The 27,647-nt window shown below is 50.1% G+C and overlaps 10 protein-coding genes across 10 annotated transcripts; 4 read left to right on the forward strand and 6 right to left on the reverse strand.

The window, feature by feature from the left end:
• Window positions 1–410: 410 nt before the first annotated feature.
• Window positions 411–1,317, reverse strand: NCS54_01318100 (Protein kinase domain-containing protein; the record flags this gene model as incomplete). The annotated part of the gene is made up of 3 exons (XM_053158387.1): window positions 411–581; window positions 652–864; window positions 934–1,317. The coding sequence occupies 3 exons, from the start codon at window positions 1,315–1,317 to the stop codon at window positions 411–413; spliced, it is 768 nt and encodes a 255-aa protein (XP_053014362.1).
• Window positions 1,318–2,095: 778 nt separating this feature from the next.
• On the reverse strand, window positions 2,096–5,364 carry NCS54_01318200 (HET domain-containing protein; the record flags this gene model as incomplete). The annotated part of the gene is made up of 2 exons (XM_053158388.1): window positions 2,096–3,816; window positions 3,876–5,364. The coding sequence occupies 2 exons, from the start codon at window positions 5,362–5,364 to the stop codon at window positions 2,096–2,098; spliced, it is 3,210 nt and encodes a 1,069-aa protein (XP_053014363.1).
• A 572-nt stretch (window positions 5,365–5,936) lies between these two features.
• Window positions 5,937–6,381, reverse strand: NCS54_01318300 (Hypothetical protein; the record flags this gene model as incomplete). The annotated part of the gene is made up of 2 exons (XM_053158389.1): window positions 5,937–6,055; window positions 6,105–6,381. 2 exons carry the CDS (start codon window positions 6,379–6,381, stop codon window positions 5,937–5,939), a joined length of 396 nt encoding a protein of 131 aa, XP_053014364.1.
• Window positions 6,382–7,974: 1,593 nt separating this feature from the next.
• Window positions 7,975–11,112, forward strand: NCS54_01318400 (Hypothetical protein; the record flags this gene model as incomplete). The annotated part of the gene is made up of 6 exons (XM_053158390.1): window positions 7,975–8,208; window positions 8,255–8,772; window positions 8,823–9,054; window positions 9,464–9,593; window positions 9,646–10,274; window positions 10,324–11,112. 6 exons carry the CDS (start codon window positions 7,975–7,977, stop codon window positions 11,110–11,112), a joined length of 2,532 nt encoding a protein of 843 aa, XP_053014365.1.
• A 2,122-nt stretch (window positions 11,113–13,234) lies between these two features.
• Window positions 13,235–14,608, forward strand: NCS54_01318500 (Hypothetical protein; the record flags this gene model as incomplete). Its single annotated transcript, XM_053158391.1, has 1 exon — window positions 13,235–14,608. One exon carries the CDS (start codon window positions 13,235–13,237, stop codon window positions 14,606–14,608), a length of 1,374 nt encoding a protein of 457 aa, XP_053014366.1.
• A 1,962-nt stretch (window positions 14,609–16,570) lies between these two features.
• Window positions 16,571–18,269, reverse strand: NCS54_01318600 (Hypothetical protein; the record flags this gene model as incomplete). The annotated part of the gene is made up of 5 exons (XM_053158392.1): window positions 16,571–17,458; window positions 17,509–17,812; window positions 17,861–18,016; window positions 18,072–18,159; window positions 18,215–18,269. 5 exons carry the CDS (start codon window positions 18,267–18,269, stop codon window positions 16,571–16,573), a joined length of 1,491 nt encoding a protein of 496 aa, XP_053014367.1.
• A 797-nt stretch (window positions 18,270–19,066) lies between these two features.
• Window positions 19,067–19,936, forward strand: NCS54_01318700 (Hypothetical protein; the record flags this gene model as incomplete). The annotated part of the gene is made up of 1 exon (XM_053158393.1): window positions 19,067–19,936. The coding sequence occupies one exon, from the start codon at window positions 19,067–19,069 to the stop codon at window positions 19,934–19,936; it is 870 nt and encodes a 289-aa protein (XP_053014368.1).
• Window positions 19,937–20,302: 366 nt separating this feature from the next.
• Window positions 20,303–21,655, reverse strand: NCS54_01318800 (TauD domain-containing protein; the record flags this gene model as incomplete). Its single annotated transcript, XM_053158394.1, has 6 exons — window positions 20,303–20,405; window positions 20,458–20,569; window positions 20,626–20,936; window positions 20,991–21,065; window positions 21,123–21,511; window positions 21,560–21,655. 6 exons carry the CDS (start codon window positions 21,653–21,655, stop codon window positions 20,303–20,305), a joined length of 1,086 nt encoding a protein of 361 aa, XP_053014369.1.
• A 522-nt stretch (window positions 21,656–22,177) lies between these two features.
• Window positions 22,178–24,111, forward strand: NCS54_01318900 (MFS domain-containing protein; the record flags this gene model as incomplete). Its single annotated transcript, XM_053158395.1, has 10 exons — window positions 22,178–22,389; window positions 22,438–22,490; window positions 22,541–22,572; window positions 22,624–22,809; window positions 22,867–23,099; window positions 23,156–23,243; window positions 23,296–23,420; window positions 23,468–23,768; window positions 23,828–23,927; window positions 23,987–24,111. 10 exons carry the CDS (start codon window positions 22,178–22,180, stop codon window positions 24,109–24,111), a joined length of 1,455 nt encoding a protein of 484 aa, XP_053014370.1.
• A 327-nt stretch (window positions 24,112–24,438) lies between these two features.
• On the reverse strand, window positions 24,439–27,189 carry NCS54_01319000 (Protein kinase domain-containing protein; the record flags this gene model as incomplete). Its single annotated transcript, XM_053158396.1, has 5 exons — window positions 24,439–25,432; window positions 25,490–26,050; window positions 26,105–26,550; window positions 26,606–26,815; window positions 26,869–27,189. 5 exons carry the CDS (start codon window positions 27,187–27,189, stop codon window positions 24,439–24,441), a joined length of 2,532 nt encoding a protein of 843 aa, XP_053014371.1.
• Between the last annotated feature and the right edge of the window lie 458 nt (window positions 27,190–27,647).

Consider the following 27,647-nt stretch of genomic DNA (forward strand, 5'->3'; position numbering starts at 1 on the left):
AGCCGAAGACACCTACAGTAATCTAATTGTCCAACAGACAACAGCTATTCCCTTTCATGCAACTTTTTCACATAATTTTGGTAAAGAAAAAAATAACATGATGGTGATAATATTACATCCCTCACTCTACACGCTGGCTTGCTAGCTCGTGTGTCTTCCTGGGCTTCATGGATCAAGCAGTGATCTCATCTTCCATCTCTCCAAATCGTGATTCCTATCTCGGAGCGAATTTGTCGCAAATGGGGCATTGAGCACCTTTGTAACCTTTGAGGGTCGCTAGGTGGAAAGTCGGTGATGTCTGGCTCTGGCGCGCCTGGCTGTTTGCTGCGTGTGGTAATATTCGCATTGATGATAGCTTCTAGCTGTTGAACTGTTTGAAGGGTTGTATGCGTTGGCTCGGCCAACAGGGTTTATTCTTCGAATCCTGATTCCACAGCCTGCGCCCCTTCGCCGGCATCGCCGGGCTTGGTCTCAAGCCCCAGGCGTCTGCCCACCGAAGACGATCGTTGCATCTCTACAGTCACTTTTGGATATAGATCCGGCTGCTCCTCGCTTTGTGATGACTCCTGATGTGTTGGAGCCTGTACACTGTCGTTAGCACCTGATCTGATCTGGTAGAGAATACTCTAGGAAAAGGAGCATGATACGTACCGCAAAATCTTTCGGGACTATTAATGCCTCGCCTTTCGTCGTGTACACGCCATAGTCCACGCAACGATGGTATATGTCCCCAAGTTCCCTCCGTAAAATCCTGGAGTCGCTTCGATCGGCGGCTTTTGGTTGCAGCATCTTCTTCTGAATTATGTCTAAGAAATCGTGTATAGACCCCGGGCACGTATTGAGAGCGTGAAGAGATTGAATCCACTACAGTTAATTAGCTGCTATGTTCAAGACGTGTCCACAACTCGATATCACTCCCCAGGCGTTACATACCTCAAGAACAGAGAGTTTCACCTTGGGCGGTGAGGTACTTTCGTCCGTCGTCTCAAGATAGAAAAATCTGTCGTCTGCGAGGACCCCTTGAAATTGAGATTCGGGCATCAGACGTTTATCACTGAAGGTGGTCGGCGCATCGCCGTCGAGGAGGAGCCACGAGGCGAGTTCCAAGAACACGCAACCCAGAGACCATATGTCGTATTTCTGGGTTATCTTATCATCGAAGTCAAGATCGGAAAGTTTGTAGGTACCCGAGTATCCAGGGATACTTCTCGACCAGAAGCTCTTAAACTCGGTCAAGCTAAAATCAGGGATGACAAGGTGGTCGCTTTCATCTTGATGGTAGCCCAGAGACTGATATGACGTCCAGTGGGAGATCATCGCTGCTTGGGGACTCGGACTCTTTGACTTCTGTCCTTTCTCGATACAAAGATGGCAGAGTTGTGCTGATACAAACATTGTACCATCAATACTTGAAACGAGACTTTTTCGCAGCTCCCAGATCGTCCCATTGCCATTTCAGGCCTGGAAGAAAGACTGACGTTTGCCTTTAACAGGCGTGGAGGCTACGGGATGTTCCAGTCATTCTTGGAGCGAACCCTGCTCTGGAAAAGAGATGACTATACCAGCTCTCCGAAGCCCATCAAGCTCCCCCTTGCGCGGAACCTGCCGATGTGGTCGTGGATGGCGTGCAATGGGGTCATCTCCTATGTTCAGGCCGAATTCGACAAGGTCGACTGGACCAAGGAGTGTTGATCTTCCTTCCTATCCTAGGGCTTTCAAGAGTCAGAGAGCTCGACTCGAACAAAGACAACCTTGAGTTGCTTAAGAGGATAACCTTTGATACCCCCAGCCCCAAATGGCAAGCCCAAGACATGCGGTGAGTTGTTATCGGCAAGGCCAAACGAGGCGGCTCCATTGGCCCTTTCAACTTGAACTGCTACGTCTTGATTGTCAAAGCCTCTTAGGATGAGAATCTACGTGGAGCATATCTCAGAGTTGGGGCAGGTGAATTAATGGAGAGCGAGATTATCTGGGACCGTTACGGGGCAGGGAATTTGCATTAATCGGTTGCGAAGCTGTCATCTCACGCATAGGTCTTGTTCGCTTGGCCATGACTATCTAATTAGAAAGAAAAACACAAGTGTTTGAAGAACTACTACACAATTGTGATAGTAGATAAGCAGCCTTGAGCAGCCAAGTGATTGGCAAATACCAAGCCAAGGCCTTCCTCAAACTTCCCCCTGAACTCGCCTTGATCTCTCTCACTTCTTCGAAGCTTGACCTCGCCCATACCTACTCTGCGATATACCAGTCCACCCGTGTCATTCTGAACGTTGGAAGCCTCCGTTAGTAGGAGTCCTGGCATGCTGTCGAACCCTTGCCCATAGAGCTTGCAGGCTAAAAGTAGGAGCCGGATAGGCTCTCCGAACCGCAACTCTGGGGCATCGCCCGACGTCGTGACGATATCCGGGAAAGCAAGACAAATCATCTCTAACCTCATATCTGTTTCAGTGACTGACTTGTTGAGGAATTGCAGCTGAAAGGAAATGTTGCGACTCTTCTCCTTTGCCGGTAAACCATCCGGCGATTTTATGCAGACGTCTAGCAAGAGGCCCGTAATAGTCAACTTTGCTGCAGATAGTCTCCCATAAGGGTTTGGCGTGGCCAAAGTGTACTGCACATCAATCACTTCAGTCTGTGGGAGTTCGTTGGTGCCTGCATTCCAGACAGCCTCTATAGGTCCCACGATGGAAGCCCATGACCAAGTTGGTGCGTAATATGTCTCGCGCCTAGAGGTCCCAGGTTCATCGACATGCCAGCACACAGCACTACCTAGCATGTCCTTCCACATCCCGCCGATGTACTCCATACCCATGGGGCCGGCGAGCGTAGCGGCGACGCCTGAGATGGCGGGAAGCCGATCTGACTCGTGGGTGATGGCGCGGCGGGTGAAAGGAGTGACAACTTCGGACCAGACGATGCGAGGATCGCTGGACCGCAGTCCGAATGGGGGGTCTTTATCGCCTGTCATTCTGTCCAAGTTGATGAGTCTGAGGGCCTCCTTACGAAGGGCAGATCCCGGGCGACACTCGCAGAGATGGACCTCACGACAGTGCCAGACCAGCTCGTGGGAGGTGAAACGAAGGATTCTCCCGGATAGAATGTGTTCCTGAAGGGTCCAAGCGCGTGTCTCAAGGGGGTTCTGAGCCCGATCCCGGGGGCCGTCTCCGATGTTTGTGGTCCAGTGCCGGTTAGACTGCCACGGCCGTGCAAATACCTCGACTTGCTCAACCTTGTCCTGAACTTCTGCAACTGTCGCAAAGGATTTTCTCACGCTAAAAGGACGCGATTGGAAACATCCCTCAGTGCTGTTACGGGCGGCGGCAGCGGCTATGGTGATGTACGCGTTCTGGTAGACGTCGCTCATCTTGGATGACTGGACGGCCCAGTCGTTCTCGTCATCCTGGACAATGCAAAGGGAGTCGATCCAGAGATACCTGATTTGAAGCTTCTGACAGGCAACTATGGCATCTTTGAAAGTTTGCGGAAATTTGGACAGATCGATTCCTCGACAAAACTCGTCAAGGGTGCTCTGCGTGGTCTTGAGGGGCATCACATCGCCCCAGCAATGACTCAGAGCGGCATATTTACCGCGCTCATCCGAGCTGGGTACGCAAAGGCGGGGGCCTATGCCTTTGGAACCGACATCCAAGATACGTGTGGGAAACGGCCGGTCTTCGCTTCCACGTAGACACTCGTCGTGGTTATGGACGCATTGTTGAATCCAGCCGTGAACCATGTCCCAACTTTCGGGTGAGTTGGCTTCAGCACAAACATGAGTGCCAGTACCGATAATGTCCCAGGGATATGTAGTTTCTTCAAATGTGTCAGCACCTGCATTCTCTGTTCGGTTTCGGTGGTCAAAGTATAATTACCAGGCAAATGGTAAAGCTCAAAGCTGCAGATCGAAGACTCTTCGCAACCCATATAATGACAATGGAGGTGAATCTGAAGAGCTCCATCGAATCCCCATATCAACTCGGCAAAATCGTCAACCTCGCCATCATACCAGCGCCTTCCAACAGAGCGGTTCTCATAGCTGATCTCTGCAATGTCTTCCCAGGAGGTGTCGAGAAGTGGGTACAATGAGGCCGTGGCATCCCTCAGCAGCGTGCAGATTCTGCATCGGAGTGAAGCATTCCGACACAGTTTGCTAAAGTTCATCTTGTGTGACGGATACTCGGTCTCGTGGAAGCCAACGATGGGTTTGAAGTCCAGACAGATGGCGCAAAAGACTCCGTTCTTCCATGCGTCATCCAACAACTCGATGCGATGAAAGAGGACCTGAATCTGGCTGACTTCTTTGCGGACTCTTTGGAGATATTCCCGGAACTCTTTGAAAGGGCTCTCAGGTATCTTAAGAATAGCCACGTCCAGGTTGCTTATGGCCCTATCGAGGTAGATGGTCTCAACCGCGAAACACTGCCTGACATAGGCAGTGGCCATGAGGCACCCAAGCAAAGCATAGATGTGACCGTATCCCTGCTTATCTGGCATGTCGGGCTCCCATGGCTCGCTCTCCGTCGGCGGTCTGACGCACTCAATGTTCAAGATGAGATCATCGAGGTCGGCGCCTTCACGAATAGCCTCGAGCATTTTCTGCGTACTTGGGGCCTTGAGTACACGCGCGGCCATGGTGAGTGCAATATAGCAGCAGTACGAACCCTGTTCCGGCTCATCGGGTGCTTCATTCGATTCCTGAGTGTGGTCTTGCGATGATGCAGTTGTTTCATGGGACTTTGCCCCCTGATCACCGACATTGACGGCGTTCTCATCCATCTCGGCAACATCTGCAGAGGAGTCCCCTTCTTCTATCCATACTGCGGCATCTGCAGCCTTGAAAGCTTTCTCAATGGCGTCGTCGCATCTCTTCCGTAGCCCAGAAAGGTCGAGACACTGATCACTGAGATAACCCAAACGGACAGCCCGTTCCTCACTCAAGGGCATTGTTCCCTTGATAATGTCGCTGGCCAGTTGACGGATCTCATCGGGTTGATCCACCAACGACGGCAATCTATCAATCTCCAGGATCTTGTCATCGTCGATGGCCAGAAATATGCTCTCCGGCCTCAAGATGGTCGGTTGATTCGCACCTGAGCCGGAGTCGTTGTCTTGTAGAAGTATGCATTCGCACCTCTTTAGGTAGAAGCTCCCCCCTGTATAGTACGAGGTGGGCCCTTTGTCCGACTCGGGGGAATCTCTGGGGAAATCTGTCGCCTCCTCGTTTATTGGCGCGGTGCCGGAATTTGTGTCATCTGCTGTTGATTGCTCGTCGACGGGTTCTATGACAGGTGGCGATGGCAGGTCTTCAAGATCAAGACCACCTAGGTCTACTATGTTAGAAAGTTCTTCATGTCCAGACATGATCCCGTTGCGATTTGTTTCCTTTCTAGAGATGTAAAATGTTTGCCTGTTTGAGGAGCGGGATATTGTTTGCAGTCGGAGACATTCAGCTCGTCTTGGCATTTAGCCGCGCGCATGCTGGAGGCCTCTTCCAGCCAATCAAAGGCAAACTTGACATTACCTGCCTGTGCGAGAATGCCTACTAGAGTTAGCGACAAAAGTAGCACGAATTCTTCAGTTGCGAGAATAGTAAAAGACCATAAGGCGGATGCGTGATGGAAGCCTGTTGAGACAGCCTAGGTGGGGAATATGGTGTTGGGCTGCCCACAAGGCATACCGCCGGGGGTTTCTGAATCCGTCCTGGGCTGTGTAGCTAAGTGGATGATCTGACCCAAGTAGTAGAAATCTAGGCTCGGCGTGGTAATCTGACTCGACGTAAAGTGTAGAAAATGAATGTTTGATAATATTATGTACGTCTATCTATCTAGGGAAGTAAGGATCGTGTCTCATGCGTATCTACAAGTCTATAACCAATCATCTAGTTATCCCATGCTTTGTATGTTCATCAGGCCAAAAGGTGAATCTCAAAATTCTTAGGCAAGTTCGTTGCAAGCAAGGTAGTAGGTGCGGTAGTACTTGTCGTCGCCCATACAAGTCTTGGGCTGGATCTTCTTGCCACCAAAGTGGCAGCCGGCATCGTCGTAAACACGGACTGTATCAGATTAGCACAAATATTAAAGATTATGGTAAGTGAGACTTACGGACGCAGCCGGGCTTCAGTTCATCGATGGTGACGGAGCGAACAGTCCAGAACTCATCACCAATGTTCTCGTGCTCCTCGTACTTTTCGCAGCGGTTGGCCTCGACCTTCTGGAGCTTCCAGTCGGCAAGCTTGGTGCTCTTCGTGCACTTGTGGTCGCTGAAGATGGCACCCTTGAGGTAGATGGTGTCGTCCGGCTCCGGAACTGGCTTGTAAGGAGAGGCAGAGACACCCATGGAGAGGGCGGCGATGGTGGCGATGATGGTGGAGAACTGCATGTTGAAGGTTGTTGGTGTTGGTATTGGGGGTTGGTTTGTGAAGAGTGTGTTGTTGTGAGGGTGTTGTAGTGCTGTTGTTGTGTGTTGAGCTGATGTGTTGGAGTGATGAGGAATTGTTGATTGAAGGTTCGCATCGGATGCCTTTATACTCATTTCTCACCATCAACAGGGTCCTGCTCTTCTGTATGTCGTCCCGAGTTCTCATGATGATCGCAGCCTCACTCGTTCCCATGAAGAAGCAACGTTGCCCATAACTTCAACGTCTCACAAGGACCTGATCATGATGCAGGGCTGTTTCTGGACACGAGCTGCCGTTGGTTGGGTGGCCCCATATCGACCTGCAGATGGATGGTTGGTTACATGGGCCGACATCAAGGGCGGATACGATGCCCCGGATCACCAGAGTCTAGAAGGGCACGCACCTCAGCCCAACGGTTATTTTTAGGTCGCGACAGTATCGTAACTTCGATGGCTAGCTGCGAGAAGTAAGCTTCATCGGGATACGGTTACATCTAAAGCCATGTTACTTCCATACCCGCAGTCTCTCATCTGCCCTGGGACGGCCCGTCAGCATAACACCCATGCGTCGATCTTGGCGCTGAGATGCTTATGACCTCGTAGTGGGGTAGGGCTCGACCGTCTTCTGCAGGCTCAGCCTCTCCATGTTCGAGACCAATTCACTCCGGCCATGTATCAGAAGACGTGGAGCCCTTTGCATTTTGACATATTGGGACGTGTCAGAGTTGCACTCTCACGGCTTTGGACGCAGGTCGCGTATAGAAAGCATCAACGCTTCGGCGCGTCCGTCTTTACGAGAGATGCAGATGGATTGCAATTATTGATCATGAGTTGGAGGACTGCACCAACCCGGCCATAACTCCTGATCTACATCGCATTTGGGATTCAAGTGAGGGTAACTGGGAGCCGTTGGGCTCTGTCTGTGATGGTCTGAACGAGGGAGATGAGGGTCAGCATCACCATCCATACAATATGAACATGCTTATTGCGAGTAGTAGCTTAGAATATTTCCACTCTTTCTTAATAGGATAAACAAAACAGGCAGCACGCGGTCGAGGTGGGTTGCAGATGCCGTGCCCTAACTCTACCTACCAAAGAGACAAACGGTAGATTTATGGAGGAATAAACCCGAAGGATAGTTGCCCTGAACAATTGAGAAATATGTAGATCTACTCCCAGTATCTGAGGGTGCTTTATTGAGTTCACGCTTGTAGGCTGTCTTGGATAATGTTGTAGTATCCGGTTCTCAGGGCCGGGTGATTGGTGATGGCTTCACTCAGTGGAACCACATTCCCTCTGCCTGGATGACGTCATTGTATTGGTTGCGGTTTTCTTTTGCATGAAGGACCCTGAATCGAGATGGGACCACTTAATCAACTGAATTGAGAGGGCACATTTTTATAATAGGCATCAGTCTAGTTGACCCTTTCGCCAGGCAGCCAAGATAAAACAGGTTGATGACGCCAACGCATCCCAGGCAACTGAATTATCTGGACTATTAAACTGCTCAGACCTACCGAAGCCGAATGTAAGCTTGTAAAACTCATTTTACTGAAAATTACGCATTCATTCATCATGTCCTCACATCAAGAGACATTCGATGACACCCGTCTTAAGGTGTTTACGTGGTTGAATAATACTCGCTACGCGGCATCTTCACTCCAACCGTTGGTCGGAGGCCAGGCCAACTTTACCTACCACGCCAAACTCGTGACTCCTCTTGAAGATGGGACGACTGAAGTTGTGGTCAAACACGGGGAGCCCTACATGGCAAGACATCCTACGAACGAGATCACAACACATAGATGCGTGGGTTCATAGAACTGGGATCCAACATATCGCTAATAGTATATAGCGTGTTGAAGCTGAGTGCTTGATGGAGCTCAACTCGGTAGAAATACACCTGAACCAGCTCGGTGGAGCGAATTGCACTGTTAGAACGCCGAGATGTTTCTACTACGATGATGATACCAAGACTCAGATACAAGAGTATCTTCCAAACACTGTTGATCTCAAGACGTACATCCAAACTCATTTCTCGTGGTCAACTCTCAAGAAACTTGAGGTGCCATGCCGTAATGTCGGAAAGACGCTGGCAGAGTACATCTCCAAGTTCCACCTCGCCAGCGAACATATGGTCCAAAGGACGGCTATGGAGGGCGCTCAGTCTCCACCGAAGCCATTTCCTGCGCTTCGAAGCAATGAGCAGATGCAGTCACTTAAGCACATGATCAATTATGACTGGTTGTTGCAGCGAATTGATCAGTTCCCCGAGATTTTGTCCGAGGCGAGAGACGTATTTTACCAGGCCAAGCTACAGGCATTGCTTGAGTCTGATGATAAACCCATACACGGCGACTTCTGTCCCCAAAAGTGAGTGCATCCAGTGCACAGACCGGGACAACTACTCACAAACTTGGCAGCATTCTCCTTCCTGACGCGCCTCTTGATTCTCAAACCAACATCTCCTTGTTCGTCGTCGACTGGGAGAACGGGCAACTTGGTGCAGAGAACCTTGACCATGGAGAAATGATAGGGGAGCTTTATGCCCTGTGGCTGTCTCAGCAGACGGACGCGGCGCTCTGGGTGGTACAGGGATACTCCGACGGACTTGGGCCAAGACCGACGGACTTTGTTTGGAGGCTTGCTGTGCAGGTGGGTGTCCATCTCCTGAGCTTTGGCACTCTTGGGGGTACTCCGGCTCAAGCTGAGGATGTGGCGAGGCATGGAAGAGACATTATTGTGAATGCCTGGAAGAAGAACAGAGCTTGGTTTGATGAGAGCGAGCTTGCATGCTTGTTTGCTCGAGTTGAAGAATAGGCGTCGAGTCGTACGAAGCCAACACTACTAAGATAATGACCAAGCCAATTTTATGTTAGCCCTGCATCCAACGAATCAACAGGTCTCTTGATACGCTGACCGTCAGCACTAAGACGCCATCCCCAGAGATCAAAGCCCAACGACTGATTTCGTCAGAATTGGTAAATTCCAATACTTGGCTTTCACCTCATCTTTCGTGAGCCCACCAAGCTACACGAAGTTGACTGTGTGCCCAAGACTCTAGCGATACACCAGCGCTGAGATGGGCTATCTTGTGCTTGCAGTCGCCGCAGCCGTGACCTATGGTGTGGCGGTTTGCGTCTATCGTCTCTATTTCAGCCCATTGGCCAAGTTCCCAGGACCCAAGATTGCTGGTCAGAAAAACCACCTGCATCACCACTTTTGGATCACACTGACTTCGGGTAGCTGTCACCTCATGGTACAATGGCTACTATGACCTCGTTAGCGGTGGTCAATACATCTGGGTCATAGAGGAGATGCACCGCAAGTATGGCCCGATTGTACGCACCCGTCCAGACACGATTCACGTCAACGACCCAGCCTTCATAGAGAAGCTCTACTCGCAATCGCCCAAACACCGACGGGAACGACATAGCACCATCTTGGGGACGATGCAAGCCGATGGTTCTATCCTGGCAACTAAGGACCACGATCTCCACCGTCGCCGTCGCGCCGCTCTCAACCCATTCTTTTCAAGCCAGAACGTGAGACGTCTGTCTCCCGTCATTAATGACATTCTGTTCAATCTGCTACGCCGAATGGAAGGATGGGCTAAGGCCGGGCAACCTGTGAAGTTGAACAGTGCTTACAGAGCTGCTACCAAGGACGTTATCCAAGCTTATGCTCTCGGAGATGGAGAGATGTGTCTTGACATGGAAGACTGTAACGCAGCCTTCTTTGACGTCTTCACTCCGCAACGGGTCTGCCATCTGGGCACTCATGCGTTCTGGTTGGCGTACCTGATGGCTAATCTGCCACCCGTGATTATGACTACCCTCCTCCCTCGAGTTGGCGTGTTTGCGACATTCATGATTGTAAGTGTGAGTAGCCCCCTTGCAGCTTCATATACTAATGATTACTTAGAACTTGAATGCAGAGATTGACCAGATAAAGCAGGCGGACAAGTTGCCAGAGGGCAAGACCATCTTTCACGAGATTCTCCATAGCGACATTCCCAGTTCCGAGAAGCAAACACCCCGTCTTGCGGATGAGGCTATGGTCTTGGTCATTGCGGGGTCAGAGACAACAGCTTCCACCTTGGCCGCTATCACATACCATCTGCTCGCTGACCCGAGTCTCATGGCACGACTGAGAGTTGAACTTGAAAGAGTCATGCCCGACGTGAACGAAATCCCCGATCCTTCCACGCTGAATGGGTTACCGTTTCTCAACGCCCTAATTCAAGAAGCTATTCGTCTGTATCCTGGAGCATCTCACCGACAAGATCGAGTTGCCCCCGACGAAGATCTCGTCTACCAGCGTCCAGACGGCCAAACCTTTGTTATACCTGCCGGAACAGGCGTTGGAATGACGGCACCACTGGTCAACCGCAACCCCGACCTGTACCCCAACCCACTGGAATTCCGCCCTGACCGATACCTCGAGAACCCCGGCCTCGCCGCCTACCAGTTTGCCTTTTCAAAGGGAACCAGACAGTGCATCGGCATCAATCTGGCGTATCAAGAGCTGCAGACTTTTGTTGCCGGCATCTTTCGCAAGTACGACGTGTATGATGCATCAAAGGATAAGCAGAGCGGCCCGACCATGGAGTTGTACAAGACGAAGGAGGAGGATGTGGCCATCTATTCGGATTATGTGACTTTTGGTCAGTACCCAGGCAGTCAGGGGTTGAGGGTCATCATTAGAGAGTAAATGACAGAGAGGCGAGCGGGTTTGTATTGGACTATGGGTTTCGTGTAGCTAGAAACACATGATGTGCTATGTCAACTAACAGGTATCGCCTGATAGAGTGCTTGCGTACAATTATATGATTAACGGGAACCCCATGACGGGTTCTCCAGGGCCTACTTGCATGCCATTTGTGAGACTTGGCGGCTGAATCGTCAGATGAGAGAATCCTTCAGTCGCATACCCACAACCAGCACCCGCTCCTCTTCTCAAGGCAACATCGGCAGCGACAAGATATGGTAAGCCATCCCAACTCGATAACTTTCGCTTCTCACTCACAGAACCGTTGTTGGAGCGGATTAGAAGCGTGACCGTCTGGCCAGTCTCTGGCAGACGAGGATGACTACGAACAGCGGCACATCCTGGCCCATCTGTTGAAGCAGAAGTTCAAATTTCCAAAATGGGGCCCTGAAAAATCTGGGATGGACGCCCTGGATCTCTTTATCGTTTGTAGAAATACCTTTGATGCCTTTGATAGACTGTACAGCCCCGTTAATCAGGCTGCGACTTTGTCTGGCGAACTCGACGATATAGTTCAGCTCGGCAATCCCCTCTAAAGAAGCTTCCGCCAGAAATTCTGAGAGACATTGTGTCCGCTCTTGAGATCATGGATCAAATCGCTGTTGCTCTCTGTTCCCAGTACCTTGGGTCCACACCGTTTGGGTCATCCGCGAGCATCTCTGTTTAAACCACAAGCGGGTCTCTTGGGCAGGCACGCCGATTATTTGTCTTTCATGGTGGCCTACGTATCTTCCGCAGGCTCTCCTAGAAGTCGTACCAGAAGCAAATTGTCCCTCATCTGACCGAAGAGCGAACCGAATATGGATACGGGATTGGGTCATGGACGCAATCATCAGCTCTGAGACGGCTCTTTCTCCCGACAATCATCTCCTAATCGAAAAATTTTGGAATCAAATCCCATCGAGCGGCATCCCAGAGCACCTCCACCCACATATAGAATCATGTCTTGATGTGCGCGCATCTAAAAATGGCTCCAGCTGTTATCTGCGCGACAATACATCAAAAGAATACGTCGGCCTCGAGGCCGTTAAAAATGGAACCAGTACCACAGCAACATTCGTTGGGCATAGGTGACTGACTCTGGACATACTCCTCCTATGGCTGCTCACTATGAGCTGGACTCGAGGAACGGAGGTATCCGACTGGGGTAAAGAGCCAAAGATGGAGGGATGGGCATGGAACTTTAGGGCGGATGAACAGGATTACCCAACAACTGAGACCATGCGACGGATGATTGAATTACTCGGTTTCATGGTGCTCGGCAAATGGGCCGGTCATTGCCTGGACGTGGCCGATGAGGTTTCCGAGGAGATGGTTGATCATTAGCACGATCGCACTCTCGACGTTGAGAAACGGGCCCGGAGCTGGCTGATGGCGATTTACACGATGGCCCTCGAGGTAAGGAGGTTTCCTGAACTGAGGCAGCACTGGGAGTACTGGCATCAGGTTGTAAAGGACGAGAAACAGCGAGATGCCTGCTATGGGGGTTCTTGACGGAGCGAGAAGATGTACTGATGATCTAGGGAATGTGATTCTCTGGATCACGGGAGACGGAGACAGGAAGATACATTAACCTCGATTGTTTCATGTAGAAGGAATTGGCACGCATCATCTCATAGTACGATATTAGCTGATTCAATCATGTCCCATATTATCCACGCACCCAACAACCTGACGTCCGATCCAACGATCGATGATCGAAGACGCCAAGCGTACTGACCGGCTAAAACGGCCCGCGTGGCATTGACACAAAAGGCGGGAATAACACGTCCAAGGTGGCGCCGCAAATCTCCGTTCCAATCATGTTATTTGTCTCCAACTTTTCAGGAACACAGACCGGTTTTGGGGGTTGCATTGTGGAGAAAGTGATCTTGGTTTGTCGTGGGAGGTGACGTCAAGGATACGGGGAATTAGCCTTGAGCCAACACCACGTTTCTTGACTTTATTGCCAATGATCTCATACGGTTGATTTCGCGAAAGTAAATAACTAGTTTAAATGAAGTCTCTGGAGTCAGAATAGACACTCTCCCCGTAGCTTCCATCCATCCATCTCACCGTGGTCGCAATGCCTCAACACCAAGGCCCCTCGAGCCGCCGGCTCCTCCAATTTCTGCCATTGGTCACACAAACTGCGGCTTCCACTCTCTATTCCACCTACAGCTTCAATCCCCTTGAGCATCTCGGCGGAATTTCACCTTACTTCGAGCCCCAAGACCCCCCAGCCTCCCCCGACGCTCCCCAGGGCTGCAAACCAGAGCGTGCCGCCTACCTCGTGCGACACGCAGCAATCTACGCCAACGACTTTGACTATGAAGAGTACATTGAACCGTTTGTCGAGAAGCTGGAGAACCACACCAAGATCGATTGGAGCAAGATTCCCTACCTCAACTTCTTGGCCGACTGGTCCGCCCCATTCTCGGATGCCGAGGCCGAGCTTTTGACCCGAGTGGGCAGATTGGAAGCAACGCAACTGGGTGTTGATCTCGAGTTTCGGTATCCCAAGTTGAGGCTCCCGAAGCGAGTATGGACTTCTTCCGCCGAGAGAACCCTCAAGTCTGCTCAGTCATTCGTTCGCGGACTCGAGATGGACAACCAGACCATCAAGGTTGAGAGCATTTACGAGTCTGAAGAGTCTGGGGCAGATAGCTTGACGCCCTATAGCGCCTGCCCTGCCTACTCATCATCTGCTGGTAGCGACGAGGCATCCGTGTACCAGGAGAAGTACGCGAAGCCAATCATTGCACGGCTAAACGACCTGGCTCCGGATTTTAACTTTACCGTCAACGATGTCTTTGGAATGCAACAGTTGTGTGGATACGAGACTGTCATTCACGGAAAGTCTCCCTTCTGCAACCTGGAGCTCTTCTCGCCCGATGACTGGCTTGGCTGGGAGTACTCCGAAGATGTTCGATACCACTACAACGTTGGTTATGGCAACCAAGTCTCGGGCTACGTCGGCCTTCCATGGTTTAATGCGACTGCCGATATTCTCCTCAACAAGGAGTCAGATGACCAGGACCTGTATGTTAGCTTTACTCACCGTGAGCTGCCTCCCATGGTGTTGGTCGCAATGGGCCTGTTCAACAACTCTCAGTTTGGAGGTCCGTCCCAGATCAACGACACGATGCCGCTGAGCCGGATCAACTACCGACGAGCCTGGAAGAGTTCTCATGTCTTGCCTTTCCTCAGCAACATTGCTATTGAGCGATTGAACTGTACGGGCAGCTACGGATACGACGACGGAGAGTATTACCGCGTGCTAGTGAACAGCGCACCTCAACCTCTGCCAGACTGTGTTGACGGACCAGGCACGAGCTGCTCGAGGAAGGGTTTTGAGGACTATGTGCAAGACAGGGTGGACATGTTTACTGGGTTCTCGGATAAGTGCGGTGTGGATTACAAGAACACGACGGATACTCTGTCGATATATCATGATTGATTGATCGAATGAGATGATACAAAAATTTACATGACAGCCTCTTTTTTTTTTTACCGATCGTCCCATATCGCATTCAACATGGCATGAGCCGCCTCTATGAACTCTTCCTTCTTAAGCTCATGCGCTAGAATAATGCGAATAGCATAAGCCGTTGCGTTGACCGAGTCGATTTGCAGCTCTCGCTCATGAACTATTCGCATCATATGGAACAAGAGCTTTTCCACGGGGAAAGGCCGTGTCGCGCGGTAGATCCCCTCGTTTGAGTCTTCGTGAAGGTTCATGATGATTATGTCGACCGAAGGAGTACCCGTGTAGACGGTCCCGGTAGATGTACGAAGCTCCTCGGTCTTTGGGTCGTTGTATTTGCCGTCGACGACGGGGCGATTGGCCTCGGCATCCCAGTGAATGGGGTGGAACTCGTCACCGTCGAGACTCTCGCCGCTTGTTGAAGACATGGTTAATGGGAAATATGATAGAAGATCTAATATTTGATGAATTAAAGATGATGCGGGTTCTTTGATGAATTGTGTTGAACAAGTCAAGATTGAATTGGGTGTAAGTGACGCCTGAGTTCGGAATAAACAGGGTCCGAAGCATCGTCTGAGCTTCACCCATGGATGGCTGCCTAGAGAGGTCAAATCCTGCACCTGTTCATCAACTGACATCATCTTTGAACACTCTTGCATGTTGCTTCATCGGCCAATTCTCATTTTGCCATGGGAAACTCAAATACGCCTGTCTTTAAATGTTTCCCTCGCCTTCCGTTGGAGCTGCGTCTCCGCATCTGGGAGCTGTTGCTCCCCCCTTGTCGCGTTCTTAAGATCGGGCCTAGCACCTACGAGAAGAACGCGTCAGAATTTGGTCAAGTCTGGACGAACAACCCTCCTTTGACGCTTTTATCCATCTGCCGCGAGTCTCGCAGTGTGGCTCTCGACAACGGGCGCTTCACCCGCAATCCCACAGAAGATCCAGCCCTTGAGAGCCTAGTATGGATCGATCGCCGTCCGAGGGCAGTATATCTGCCACTGACCACAGCCTCATACTCTCGAGCACGTTCATTGCCTATTGATATCAAGGCATTGGTTTGTCTCTGGCCCACAGTGGAGGGTTTGCGATGCCTTCAATACTCGCTTCTAGATGAGCCAACTTCAACACCAATCCAGGCCATCTACGTTGGCCTTTCAGCCATCGCCTACGATCACCCAGCTAGGGGACTAACTTACCCTGACTTGAGCAATCTTCAACCCGAGCTACTACCTCCAAACCCTCTCTATGAAGGATCCGACATCCTGGTGGTGGACCTGGATGATGTACGATTGCCGGCGTTGTTGGAATGTGCTGATGGAATGGGGCAAGGGATACCGCCAGCCTTCAAGTTTCATAAGAAAGCTAGCTGCTTCTTGGAGACTTTGAAACTCTATTGGGAAAAAAACACCAGGGCTCTAGAGCTGCGTGAGGCCTGGTATGGCACGACAAATCACCACACTTCGGACGGCGACGTCCCCTCTACCATGCCAACAGGTTCGCAGCTTAGTCGAATCGACTTGAAGCCGGCAGTGATATTTGGAAAGACGAGAGACGCTCTGTTTTTCGGCCGCAACAACGATCGGAGGGTGCACGAGCGGTCAAGCGGCATCATATTCTCGTTATCCAGCCTCCACCTCCCCCGAAGACTACGGGGGCATCCTCTTTACATGCTGAGAGGGTCAAACTTTGACTGTCGGTTAACGTGCGAAGGCAGAATGACAAGCCGTGATTCTTGAGAAAGTGGTTAGATATCTGCCTGTGCAAGAGCGCCGAGTCGATAGTGGAAAATAGGCCTTCTCACAGTCGTCAAGTTGCGAGTATTCATTTGAGATTTAGATAGCCAAGAATAAAAGGGCAAAGCACTTATAATATGGAAACTTCAAATCAAGACAAATCAAATGGTGTTACTACTCTAAGAAAGGTATGGAGACCTGGTCATATGAACGCAAGCAGGTCTTTGACCGGCTCCTCAACCAACACCCACTCGTCAGCGCCCAGATCCCCAGCCTCGGTCTCCTTCTTCTCTCTACCCTTTCCTGGCTCTGGATACTTCTTAAGATGCTCAATAGCCCAGACGAGCTCCTTTGTCAAGGCCGGGGGTATTCTGCCTTCACCCGTAAATCTTCCAATGCCTGCAATCTGGAAGAACCCATTCAGCCATTCCTGGGTCTCCCCCCTCTCCCACCTGATCTCGTGAAATTTGCGTCTCTCAACTTTGACCTTCTCTTCTCTCTCCCTTTCCCACTTTTGTTGCTCCTCTAGCGGAGGTAGTGGGATGGCATTTCTACCAGAGTAGAGTCTTGCTAGGGCGACTGCTTGGTACTCGAAACTTCTAAACGTTAGAACCCGTGGGAGTCCCACCAGTGCAAGATTCGAGAAGTCTTGGAAGAACGTGTGCCAGTATGTCTTGATCAGTTTGTTTGCTTTGTAGTCAAACAGCGGGCGACCGTTGACCTTGCTATTCCACCAAGGATAGGAGGGTCTATAGCCGGTGCAGTAAATGATTTGGTCAATATCGCTCAAGGTAGTGTCGTCTTCAAACACAATTGTACCGTCTAGACGATACTCTTTGATGATTGGCTTCCATTCAACTCCAGGAGGAGCTTCATCACCGTCCCATCTCGATTTTGATCTTCTCGACTGATAGACGGGGAGATGGACGGCTTGTAGCAGATCAACTGTAACATCGTGTCCCGAGGTCGAATTTCCGATGATGAGGACTTTTTTGTTGGTGTAGAGGTGCGGCGAACGGTAGAACTTGGAGTGCACGACACGGCCAGGGAACTTTTCCATGTATGCTTCGAGGCCATCAACAACCGGCACCTGGATCAGTCAGTAAGCAACAAAAACATAGGCCATACAGATTTCCGCACCCAGGGAATTGAATAATGGCCATTGGCAATAATGACGGCGTCAAATTCCTCTTCCCACCAAACGTCGACCCCTCTCAAGGGCTCATACTTTCGGAGAGTCAGCCTCCACCTCTTGAAGCTTGCACCTGGCGAAAGCGGTAGCTGAGATACATCCTCCACCGTGGTGTTGAGTGAAAGGAACTCGTCAGTCTTGTGGAGCGAGAAATAATTCTCGATGTACTGGCGAGGGACGTAATGTGGAACAAATGGCCCATAGGAGAATCGAAGGTCAGAAAATGACATGGCGATATCGGGGACATTGGTCCTTTACTCTGTCAATGATATCATCTGGAGAGTGGGTAGTTCAACTTACGTGAGATTATCGTAAATCGGCGTGTGGGAATATCTCTCTTGCTGGCTTGGAGGTGCTGTCGTTGGAAGATTCGTTGGGATGTCCAGAGGCTTATCTATGTCTGCGGGCAGGCCTCCCGGCTGAATCGGAGGGATCGATGGATTGGGGTCGTATATCCTATCATCCGTATCAACAAAGAACCTCCTCTTTCTAAAGATAGAGCTTGAGTTACCAGGTTCCACCAGGCGTTTCCCTTCTCTCAAACACACGTATGCGGTCATAGTAGTCTTCGGCTTTGAAAGCTGCCGCCGTGATGGCCCCTGTAGTAACATGATTAGGTTTGAGGACATGGGATAGATCGTACGACAATAATACCAGCGGCTCCGGCACCGATAATCGCGACCGACTTGATGTTGTTGTAATCACTCATTTTGCTCTGAAAAGTGAAGATATTTACAGACGCAGAATTCCAAGATAACTCTCTTGCAAGGATGAAAGATTAGAAATTGGCCAACGTTTCTCAATATTAGATAATATGCATTTGTATTCGTCATGATGGATGTCGATGTCACCATTGCTGCATCACGTGAAGTTGGTGGTGTTGCTCCAATCATTGTCTCTGTCTATCGCCCGCTGTCGATAGTAATGTTGATCGAGAGATTATCCCTCTGATAAGACTAACTAATGATCAAAATAGTAGCAAACATGGTTTTAACATTGTTGGCAAAACAAATGCCATACATGCCTGGGCTTATGCTATAACAAGGTTATGCCTGTTGACCTTGGACCCATCCGTATTGGCTGACCAGTGGATTACTAGAGCCAAGTCGCGAGCCAAGCAGTCAGCTTCGCTACCCAAGACCAAAGATCCATATCGTATTATCTGGGTGAGCCACTCATTTCCGTCGGCTAACCGCTTGGGATCATAAGATTCATCCCGGCTTGATCAGCCACTCGGCTTCCAGGGCAGACGGGTTCCGGACCCCAAAACGGCGGGTTTCTGCGCCGACCCGGTAGGATTGTTCACCCGATATGGAACCACGGTGCGACTTGGCATTTGGTGTGTGCTATTTAAGAGGCCAAGAGTTCGGATTGAAATTTATGTCGATTCACTTCTTCGTTTGTTTTCCCAGTTGGTTCGAAAGTCGATAAACATCCGCCGACATAAATTTGCTCCCAACATTACCAATCTTCATTGGTGAAGAACATCAGCATCCTTCATCGGCAATGGCTTCTGCGGATTCGAGCGCCAAGCAGTCGGTTCTTATAACCGGCTGCTCAGATGGTGGAATAGGCGCTGCTCTCGCAGTCGCCTTCCACAAAGCTGGCCTAAACGTCTACGCAACCACTCGAGACCCTGCCAAAATGAAGCGCTTGGTATCTCTCGGAATCAGGACCCTCACTTTGGACGTTCAATCAGAAACCTCTATCGCCGAATGCGTCAAACAAGTTCCCGCCCTCGACATCCTCGTCAATAACGCCGGCACCCAATACATCATGCCGGTTGTCGACATTGATATCGCTGCAGCAAAGAAGATCTACGATCTCAATGTATGGTCTCATATTGCCGTGACACAGGCTTTTCTGCCCTTGCTACTTAAATCATCCAATGGCATGGTGGTGAATCAAACATCCCTTGGCGCTGTTGCCACAGTACCTTTCCAGGCTGTCTACAACTCGTCAAAAGCTGCTTTGGTCATGCTGTCCGACACATTGCGCCTAGAACTTAAGCCATTTGGAATCAAAGTCGTGGACCTCAGAACGGGCATCGTCAAGAGCAACTTGGTCCAGAATGCGCTACTGAGGAAGCCACCTATCCTGCCAAAGGATTCTATTTATGAGCCCGCCAGGGACATTCTGGAAGCAGCCATGCGCCAAGAAGGGTACGAAGGACAGGGTCTGGAGTCACAGGATTGGGCAGACGCTGTTGTGCGCGATTTGCTGAAGAAGAACCCGCCGCCTGTCATCTGGCGCGGTGAGATGACTTGGTTAGTTTGGTTTGGCAGTTTCTTGCCCTTTGGATGGTTGGACGGGGTTGCAAAAAGGCTGGCTGGGCTTGACAAGGCAGAGGAGGTGCTGAGCCGCGCAAACAAGTAATAGCATATTTATAACAGGGAGGAGACGCTTTGGGGGGTGTCATGCGTTGGAGCGTACTACTGGGCTTGCTTTTACGAAACTGAATCTACACGGGCATATTAAGTCAATCAGTATGGGTATGTAACGTCTCCAACAGGAGTTATCAGGCACAGTATCAAAGAACACACTATTTTTTATGGGGCAAGGTCAATCATTTTTACTACAAGCGAAGCCTCAAACAATTCATTGTTAAACGAATGAGTGCCGTAGCAGGCCGATTATCTAGCATTTTCTCATTACCATATGTGTCAAGTGATCATATGGTTTGAGACACCTATCAGGATCAGAGACGAAGTGTGGTGTTCACTGAGTTGATGGGTGACCCTTCTAGGCGTTGGGGTCAAAGTATGGCCTCTCAGCTTGGGGTGTGATGCGCAACATGTGCCGTCGGGTCTGACCCTCCTTAACCTGGAAATCGCGGAGGGCGGAGCTACATAGTGTAAATATTGGCATGTAGATCTAGGATGTTGAAGTAGTCTTACTGTTGGGTGATTCGATTGTCATAGACAACAACTGTGCCAGGCGTCCAGTGCACTCGAATGTGCCAGTCTTGGCCATGTTCAATGTGGTCATAAAGGAAGTTAAGAATGTTTGCTGTAAGCAGATTAGTATTTTCCATTGCATTTAAAAGGAAAATGTGTACTACTTACCGCTTTCTTCTTCCTTCAAGCCTTGAATGCGTCTTGTGTACAGGCGGTTAACGTACAAAGACTTGGACTTGGTCACGGGATGCGTTCTAACGACGGGGTGAATAGTCTCAATGGGCTCACGGATGTATCGCTCCTTGTGATCAGCAACTCTGGCCTGATTAAACCCAGAGTGTGTTGCTTCGAGGCCGTGGAGCTTCTCACGATACAACGGCGATAGTGCATTGTATGCGGCCACTGTTGAGAGATAGAGCGTATCGCCTCCCGATTGGGGCGTATCGAGAGCCAAGAAGATTGTCGTTCCCATACCGTTTCTTAGGATAGTGAGTACCGGCCAAAGAGAAGGATGCTGCGAATATTCAACTCACATCTCATAAGACATGTCGGTGTGCCACTTGATGCTGCTGACATTGTTCTTGATCTCATTGTCTACCGCACCAGCCCTAGAAGCGTCGTTAATATCAGCACAAGGTATTATGGTGAGATTTCTAAACACGTACATAAAGTCTCGGTAGACTGGCAACAGCTCGGGGTGGTCCTTGACATGACCTCCATGCTGATGAACATGCAGCTTGCCAAAGTGAGCACCAAACTCTTTCTGTTTTTCAAAGCCAATGTCTGCAAAATCCTGTCCACGAAAGACAAGAACTCCGCGTTCAGCTACCAGAAGAGCGAGTTCATCCTTTTGCTTCGAGTCAAGCGAGCTGAGTTGAAGGCCGTGAATCTCGGTGCCCACAGCTGGCGTGATCTCCTGGAACGAGGACCCTGGGGCATTCAGCAGGGCAGCTTTGGCAGGATCGGCACGGAGGCCTGGGTCGGTATGCTTGAACTCTTCCAGGGGTGGTTGCAAGCCTGGTTTGAAATGTGGGAGATAGTGGGAATATTTGTACTGAGTTACGTCAATATTGATATGCTAGAGTAGAGGACAGCTACCAACCTCATTCTCCTTGTAGTTGATTGAAGTATCAAACCTCAGCTGAGACACAGTCTCTGAAGGCTGGGATGTAGTCGTAGTCGCGGTCTGAGTAGACATGGTTCTCAGTGATAGAGTCAAGGATTGTGTGACGTTATTTGCTTGATCGCCTCAGATTATTCCCACGTCTCATGCCTAGCATTTATCAACATGACTCCGATTCTCGGAATGTCCATGCTTGGTAATATGAAGCGGGGGATCGCCATTACTCCGAGGAGAAATGCACCCTGAGCCATTAGCGACGTCGCGAAGGCATTGCGACATCCCCTAGGAGGTTGATGTGACGTCTCCGAGTGTCGCGTCTACCCCGACCTCGCCTTTATCCCCGGTTTCTCGTCATAATTCCCGCGATGGCGAACTTTATTTCGTCCCTTCTCATTCGTCCCTTGTAAGATAGGGTATCGGGTGCAGTTAACCGCTTCGCATAGTTTACTGAATCGCCATATATCAAGCTTATGGCGACTCCATCTGAAGATAACGCGGTGCAACGTCAGATAATACAAAGAGAGGACGGCGAATATCGGAGAATGCCCGACTTGATATCCAACCAGTACAGCTTGCTTCCACCAAGTGTTTTTGGCCATGTCTACTCTCAAAGAACCAGCTGTAGTTGTTGTTGGCAACTCTTCATCTTCGACCGATGAAGATGTTGCAGTCCCGATATCGACAAACGTTAGCGAACGCATAGCTGCGAAGCGACCTCTATGGCGGCGACTGGTGGGTTTCTTCTGGGACTCCGTTGATGGAGATCCTCGAGACAGGCGGTACATCCAGAAACTGGACACATTTCTCTTGTAAGATTTACCCTTACTTCGCTCCAGGCAGCTTGTTAATAGCTGCAGTTCTTATATCTGTCTCGGCTACTTCATCAAATACCTTGACCAGACGAATATCAGTATGCACATGTCGGTTTATGGTATTTGGGTTATCGCTTACCATGTTCAGGCAATGCATTCGTCAGTGGGATGAAAGAAGACGTAGGTTCACTTAATAGCGGAAAGAATCCTCCGTTAACACACTTCCTCTAGCTCGGTTTATACGGAAACGAGCGTAACTGGCTTAACAGCTACTTCAACATTGGGTACTTGATCGGTACTGTGCCAACCCAGATGGTGCAGCTCAAGTATGTTAGGCCGTCCATCTGGATTCCTCTTTGTGAGGTTCTATGGTCGGTTCTCGTGATGGCTATGGCATCTGCCAAGAACGTCGAGACGGTAAGGTGCTGCGGTCATCCCTCTATATAGAATCCGGACTAACAAATCACTCTGCAGCTTTACGCACTCAGATTCTTCGTTGGCTTGCTTGAAGCCTGCGCCTTTCCCGGATATGCTGCATTGCTCGGTGGCTGGTATGGACCCCGAGAGTTGACCAAGAGGATGGCAATCTTCGAGCAGACAAGTGGTATTGCGTCCATGTTTAGCGGCTACTTGCAGGCAGCTCTTTACAAGGGCCTTGGAGGACGTCACGGCCTCGCTGGCTGGCAGTGGTTGTTCATTTTTGATGGGTATGATCCGAGATTCTCTCCCTGAAATCATGGTAGCTAACAGGTGATGCGCTTAGAATCATCTCAATTCCAATTGCCATCTGGGGCTTCTTTGCGATCCCAGATCTTCCACATACCACCCGCGCATTTTACTGGACAAAAGATGTACGTTGGATCTTACTGTCTTCTGCTAGGCTTCAAGACTAACCGACAACAGGATAGAGAATATGGAATCCAGCGGGCTGAAAGCAACGGCCGTGTTGCTCCTCAACCGTTGACCTTGCAAGCCATCAAAGGAGTCTTTTCCAACTGGAGACTCTGGGTATTTATCTTGCCATATTTGTAAGTCCAGCCGTCTCGAAGGGTGATCCAGAGGCTGATAATTACAGAATGGTCGCTCAGGCAGGCAGCGGTACTGGCTACTTCAACCTCTACCTCAAAGCAGAGGGCTATAGCGTTGTGCAGACAAACGTGCTGCCGACGGCTGGTAACGCTATCAGCGTTGTAGCCGCTTTCTTAGCTGGTGGAATTGTTGATGCAACGCAAGCTCGTCTGACAACGTCTGTCATCATTCAATTGGCTGTTGCCGTGTCTAACATCCTGCTTGCTGTCTGGTACATCCCCAACGGCGCAAGACTGTTCGCATACTTCTTATCGTACGTTGGAAGTGCAGCCCAGCCTATCATGATTGTAAGATTACCCAACTATCTCAGGTTTCTCCCACCAAGCGCTAACAATGCGTCTCCTAGTCATGGGGTCATCATCTAAACGCTGGTGATCCCAACCTTCGTCAGCTCTTGGTTGCAACCGGCAATATCTTTACCTACAGTTTCTCGACATGGCTGCCCTGTGAGTACAGCCTAACTACCCAGAACTACGTAAACCAGGAACTAATGTGTTACTCGCAGTGGTTCTCTTCCCAACCTACGACGCTCCCCATTACAAGTACGGGTACCAAGTCTTGATTCTCTTTGGTGGTTTGGCAGTCATCGGTGCTTACTTGCTTAAAACTCTTCATGGGCGGTTTGGATAAGTTGTATGGTATAATAAGACGAAACGCAATCGATGGACTGGCTATCGCGGGTCGCTACTTTCACGGCCTCATTGACTTTAGCCTAGACTTGAAACCAATCAAGGCCGCAAGTCAAGTTTAAATAGTCGTGTCTCAAAGCTCAGTTGTATTATTGCCTTCCTCTTCCTCGATTCTTTTATGAATTCTGTGAGCATCCTTAACTACCTGAACGTAGGTACAACGCAATGCCGCGCGGAAGACTGCGGGGCCGCTCTCCTTGCACAACTCGTAACCTCTGGGGTCATCTTTCTTCTTGGTCGGAGCTAGCCCATCTAGGAGTAGTATCTTTCACCTTTTCTTCTTCTTCTTTGGTTGGCTATGAAATACTTGGGGTGTAATCTTTTCCCACAGAGTCCTAGCACGTGTTGGTTTAGGAGATTGGTGGCGACCATGGCTGCTCTGCTTGCGTTTTGAGCGCGATCTGCGCGAACCCGTCTCACCACCGACGTCCGAGTGAGATGTGCGTGCAGTAGAAGAGTCTGATTGCTCGGGGGGAACAACTCCGGTGCCTGGAGACGGCATCTGGGACTCCGGCTTCTGTGTGTTGGCGGGGTCGTTGTTAACGTCAGACTTTGTGTTTTCAGCCTCGGACTCAGACTGTCCCTCATCGGGGGACGATATTCCTTTCAACTGTGCCAAGGTCTGGAACTGTAGCTGACAGCTCCCGTTCCTGATCGTAAGCCTGTCACGACAAGCAAATCTGAGAACAGATGACAGCCAGGATGCGGGCGCATCAATTCTCTCCTGCATACGTGTGATAAACGGCCACACGGCCGAATTCTGCTCGCATTGGTTGCATACATTCCCTGAAAGTTCCTTGAGGCATAGAAGGCAGAATGAAGTTGGTCGCAACTCCTTGACACTACCGTCGATGAGTCGTGTTTGGGTCAGACAGCCCGAGCAATTGACCACTTCCTTCCATATTGGAGGCGAGTTTCGTGATCCAACAGTGATGGTGAGTGAGCCGCCCTTTGGCGGATGTCCCCGAGGGCATCTCCAGTCGTCGTGGTCTTTGAGCAGCTCATACTTCTTCCAGGCGGTGTTGATGCGCGGGTCAACGACAATGTTTCCAAAGGATTCTCCTTTGATTTCTCCTTTGGGGCTGTCACAGCATCGGGCTGACATGTACTTGGGTGATATGAGCGATAGAGCGAGGTACTGTAAGAGACAGACATGGCACATGTAGTGCTGGCATGGGAGACGTTGAATATTTCTGCCCTTCCACTCGTAGGAAAGGCCACAACTTTGGCACTCGACCATGACAGCCGTCTTGACCGATTCTCTGCTTTTTGTTAAATAATCACAAGAAGATATTGAAGTAGGCATGAACAACACTCACTTTGGGGCGTCGTCCACAGGATGTGGGGGCGTCGCAGTATCTTCTCTCTCGGCGCCTGAGTCGGTGTCGCTCTCGTATTCTGATTCCTTGTCCGTACAATCTGTCTCGGAACTCTCCTCAGTATCGATAGGTCGAGCTTGATTTAAGGGAATTGTCTGTGGTATGCTGTCCTCTGTACTGTCTTGCCCGCTTTGTGTCGCGCTTCCTTCAGAGCTGTTGTCGTCGTCGAGATCATCTTCTAGATCTAGAACCCATTTCGAATCACCCGGAAGCTTTGGAAGTGGATCACTCTCATGGTTGTCGTCTGCGCAGTCTTCGACTGATGGCGCCTCGTAGTTAGACTCGGAGATAGGGCAGTCAGTGCGATGCGCTGACATCACCGTTGTATTATCAGGAGACCGCGCCTTTGAAGCCATAGTAGGATCCGAGACTTGGCGATATTGTTTAGTCGTGAGGGAAACAGGAGTTCGTATCGTGGCGTGTTCATCACTACTCCATGCTTTTGAAGGCATCGATGCGTCTGTGATGTCACGTTCCTCCTCATCTGTAGTGGAATCGGACCTGTGACATTAGCAAATGACCCATATGGATTTTCTGCAAGTTGAAATATCTCACATATCTGATGCATCTTCAACCGTAGGGAGAAGTGGTGTAGTGAACCACGGGTGAAGCATCGCCTGCGCCGCGGATAATCGATCCTCAGGAACCGGCTGCATGAGCTTGATGATAAAGTTGCGTCCAAGTTCTGAGACATTGTGAAACTTGAGCTTCTCTTCCGGGAACTCCAACATGCCCGAGGCATAACGAAACATGTTGGACAGACAAGAAAAGGCAGAGGCGTTGGTGAGTATCCTGTACGCAACCGCGCCCAACGACCACATGTCGACTGGGAACGAGTAGGTGACGTCTGACTCGACGCCGAGAGCTTCTGGGACCGCAAATCCCAGTGTGCCGCGTTTTGATGTAAGGAGAGTGGTAACGTCTTGATGCCGGCGCCTGCTGATGCCGAAATCTGCGATTTTGACGAACCAGTTTGGACCTTTGGTGACAACCATGATATTCTGAAGTTGAGTTAGCCGTCCCATATTCATATATAGAGACTCCGTTTTGGCTTACTGCGGGCTTCAGATCGCGGTGAATGAAGCCATTATCGTGCATGAAACTCAAGCCTTCGAGGGTTTGCTTCGTAATTTCTTGCCCTTGGGACTCTGGCAGCGGTCGTGTGAGGTAGCGCTGAAGATCGCCGAGTTCGAGGAATTCCATCGTGATAAAAACGGACTCTTGATGCTCATACCAGCCACGCGAGCTCACAAAGCAGTGCCTGTACTGCTCGACTATCAGTCACCAGCCCAAACCCAAAGCGTCGAGACAACACAAACCCGTGGATGTGAGAACTTCATGATAGCTTCGAGTTCCCTAGCATAGTCCAATTCATGCCCTGGTACAACCGACTTCTTGAGCTCTTTCACCGCTCGTAACTCTCCAGTGCCACCATCTTCCCTCTTTTCTAGATAAACAGTCCCGTAAGCGCCTTGGCCGAGATATCTCTGCCTGACCCAGCGCTCTTCTCTCCGGACCAGGCGCTGTTTCAGTGACCGCCCCGCCTCATGGAAGACATGCTGAATGCAAGATTCTAGGAACTCAGTGTTTATCTTGGAGTCGCGGACAAGATCGGACAGCAATGGTCGCTTGCTGGACATCCTGACCCGGTCCCGAAGTCGTGGCGTGAGTTTTCGACTGGAGACATGGAAGCGGGGTAGTTATTCGATGTTTGAGTCACGACTCAGCCGAGTCTCGACTGGTGTTGATGGTAATGCTATTATCGGTTCCGAGAATTAGGAGAGAATATAAAAAGAGTACGGGTTCCGCGATAAGGGTACTCTTGTTGTATACATAATAAAAACGGTCTGAGGGAACAAGAGGGCGCAGCTGAGGCTGAGTGAGATTCGTGCATATTCATCTTACGGCGATGCATTTTCTGCCTCAGGCATGAAAATGCCTTGCGGAAAGCCAGGGAGCACTCAGAGATGACATTAAAAATTCACTGTAGAAGCAGAGTTAAATATAGAAATTATATAAAGGAGGTAACGATAGGATTTCAACTAGGGACTTTTTACATGAAACGAAACTTTGCTAAAATTATTAGCGTAAGCATCCA

The sequence above is a fragment of the Fusarium falciforme genome, chromosome 11, assembly GCF_026873545.1.
Source record: "Fusarium falciforme chromosome 11, complete sequence".
NCBI classification, from domain to species: Eukaryota; Fungi; Ascomycota; class Sordariomycetes; order Hypocreales; family Nectriaceae; genus Fusarium; species Fusarium falciforme.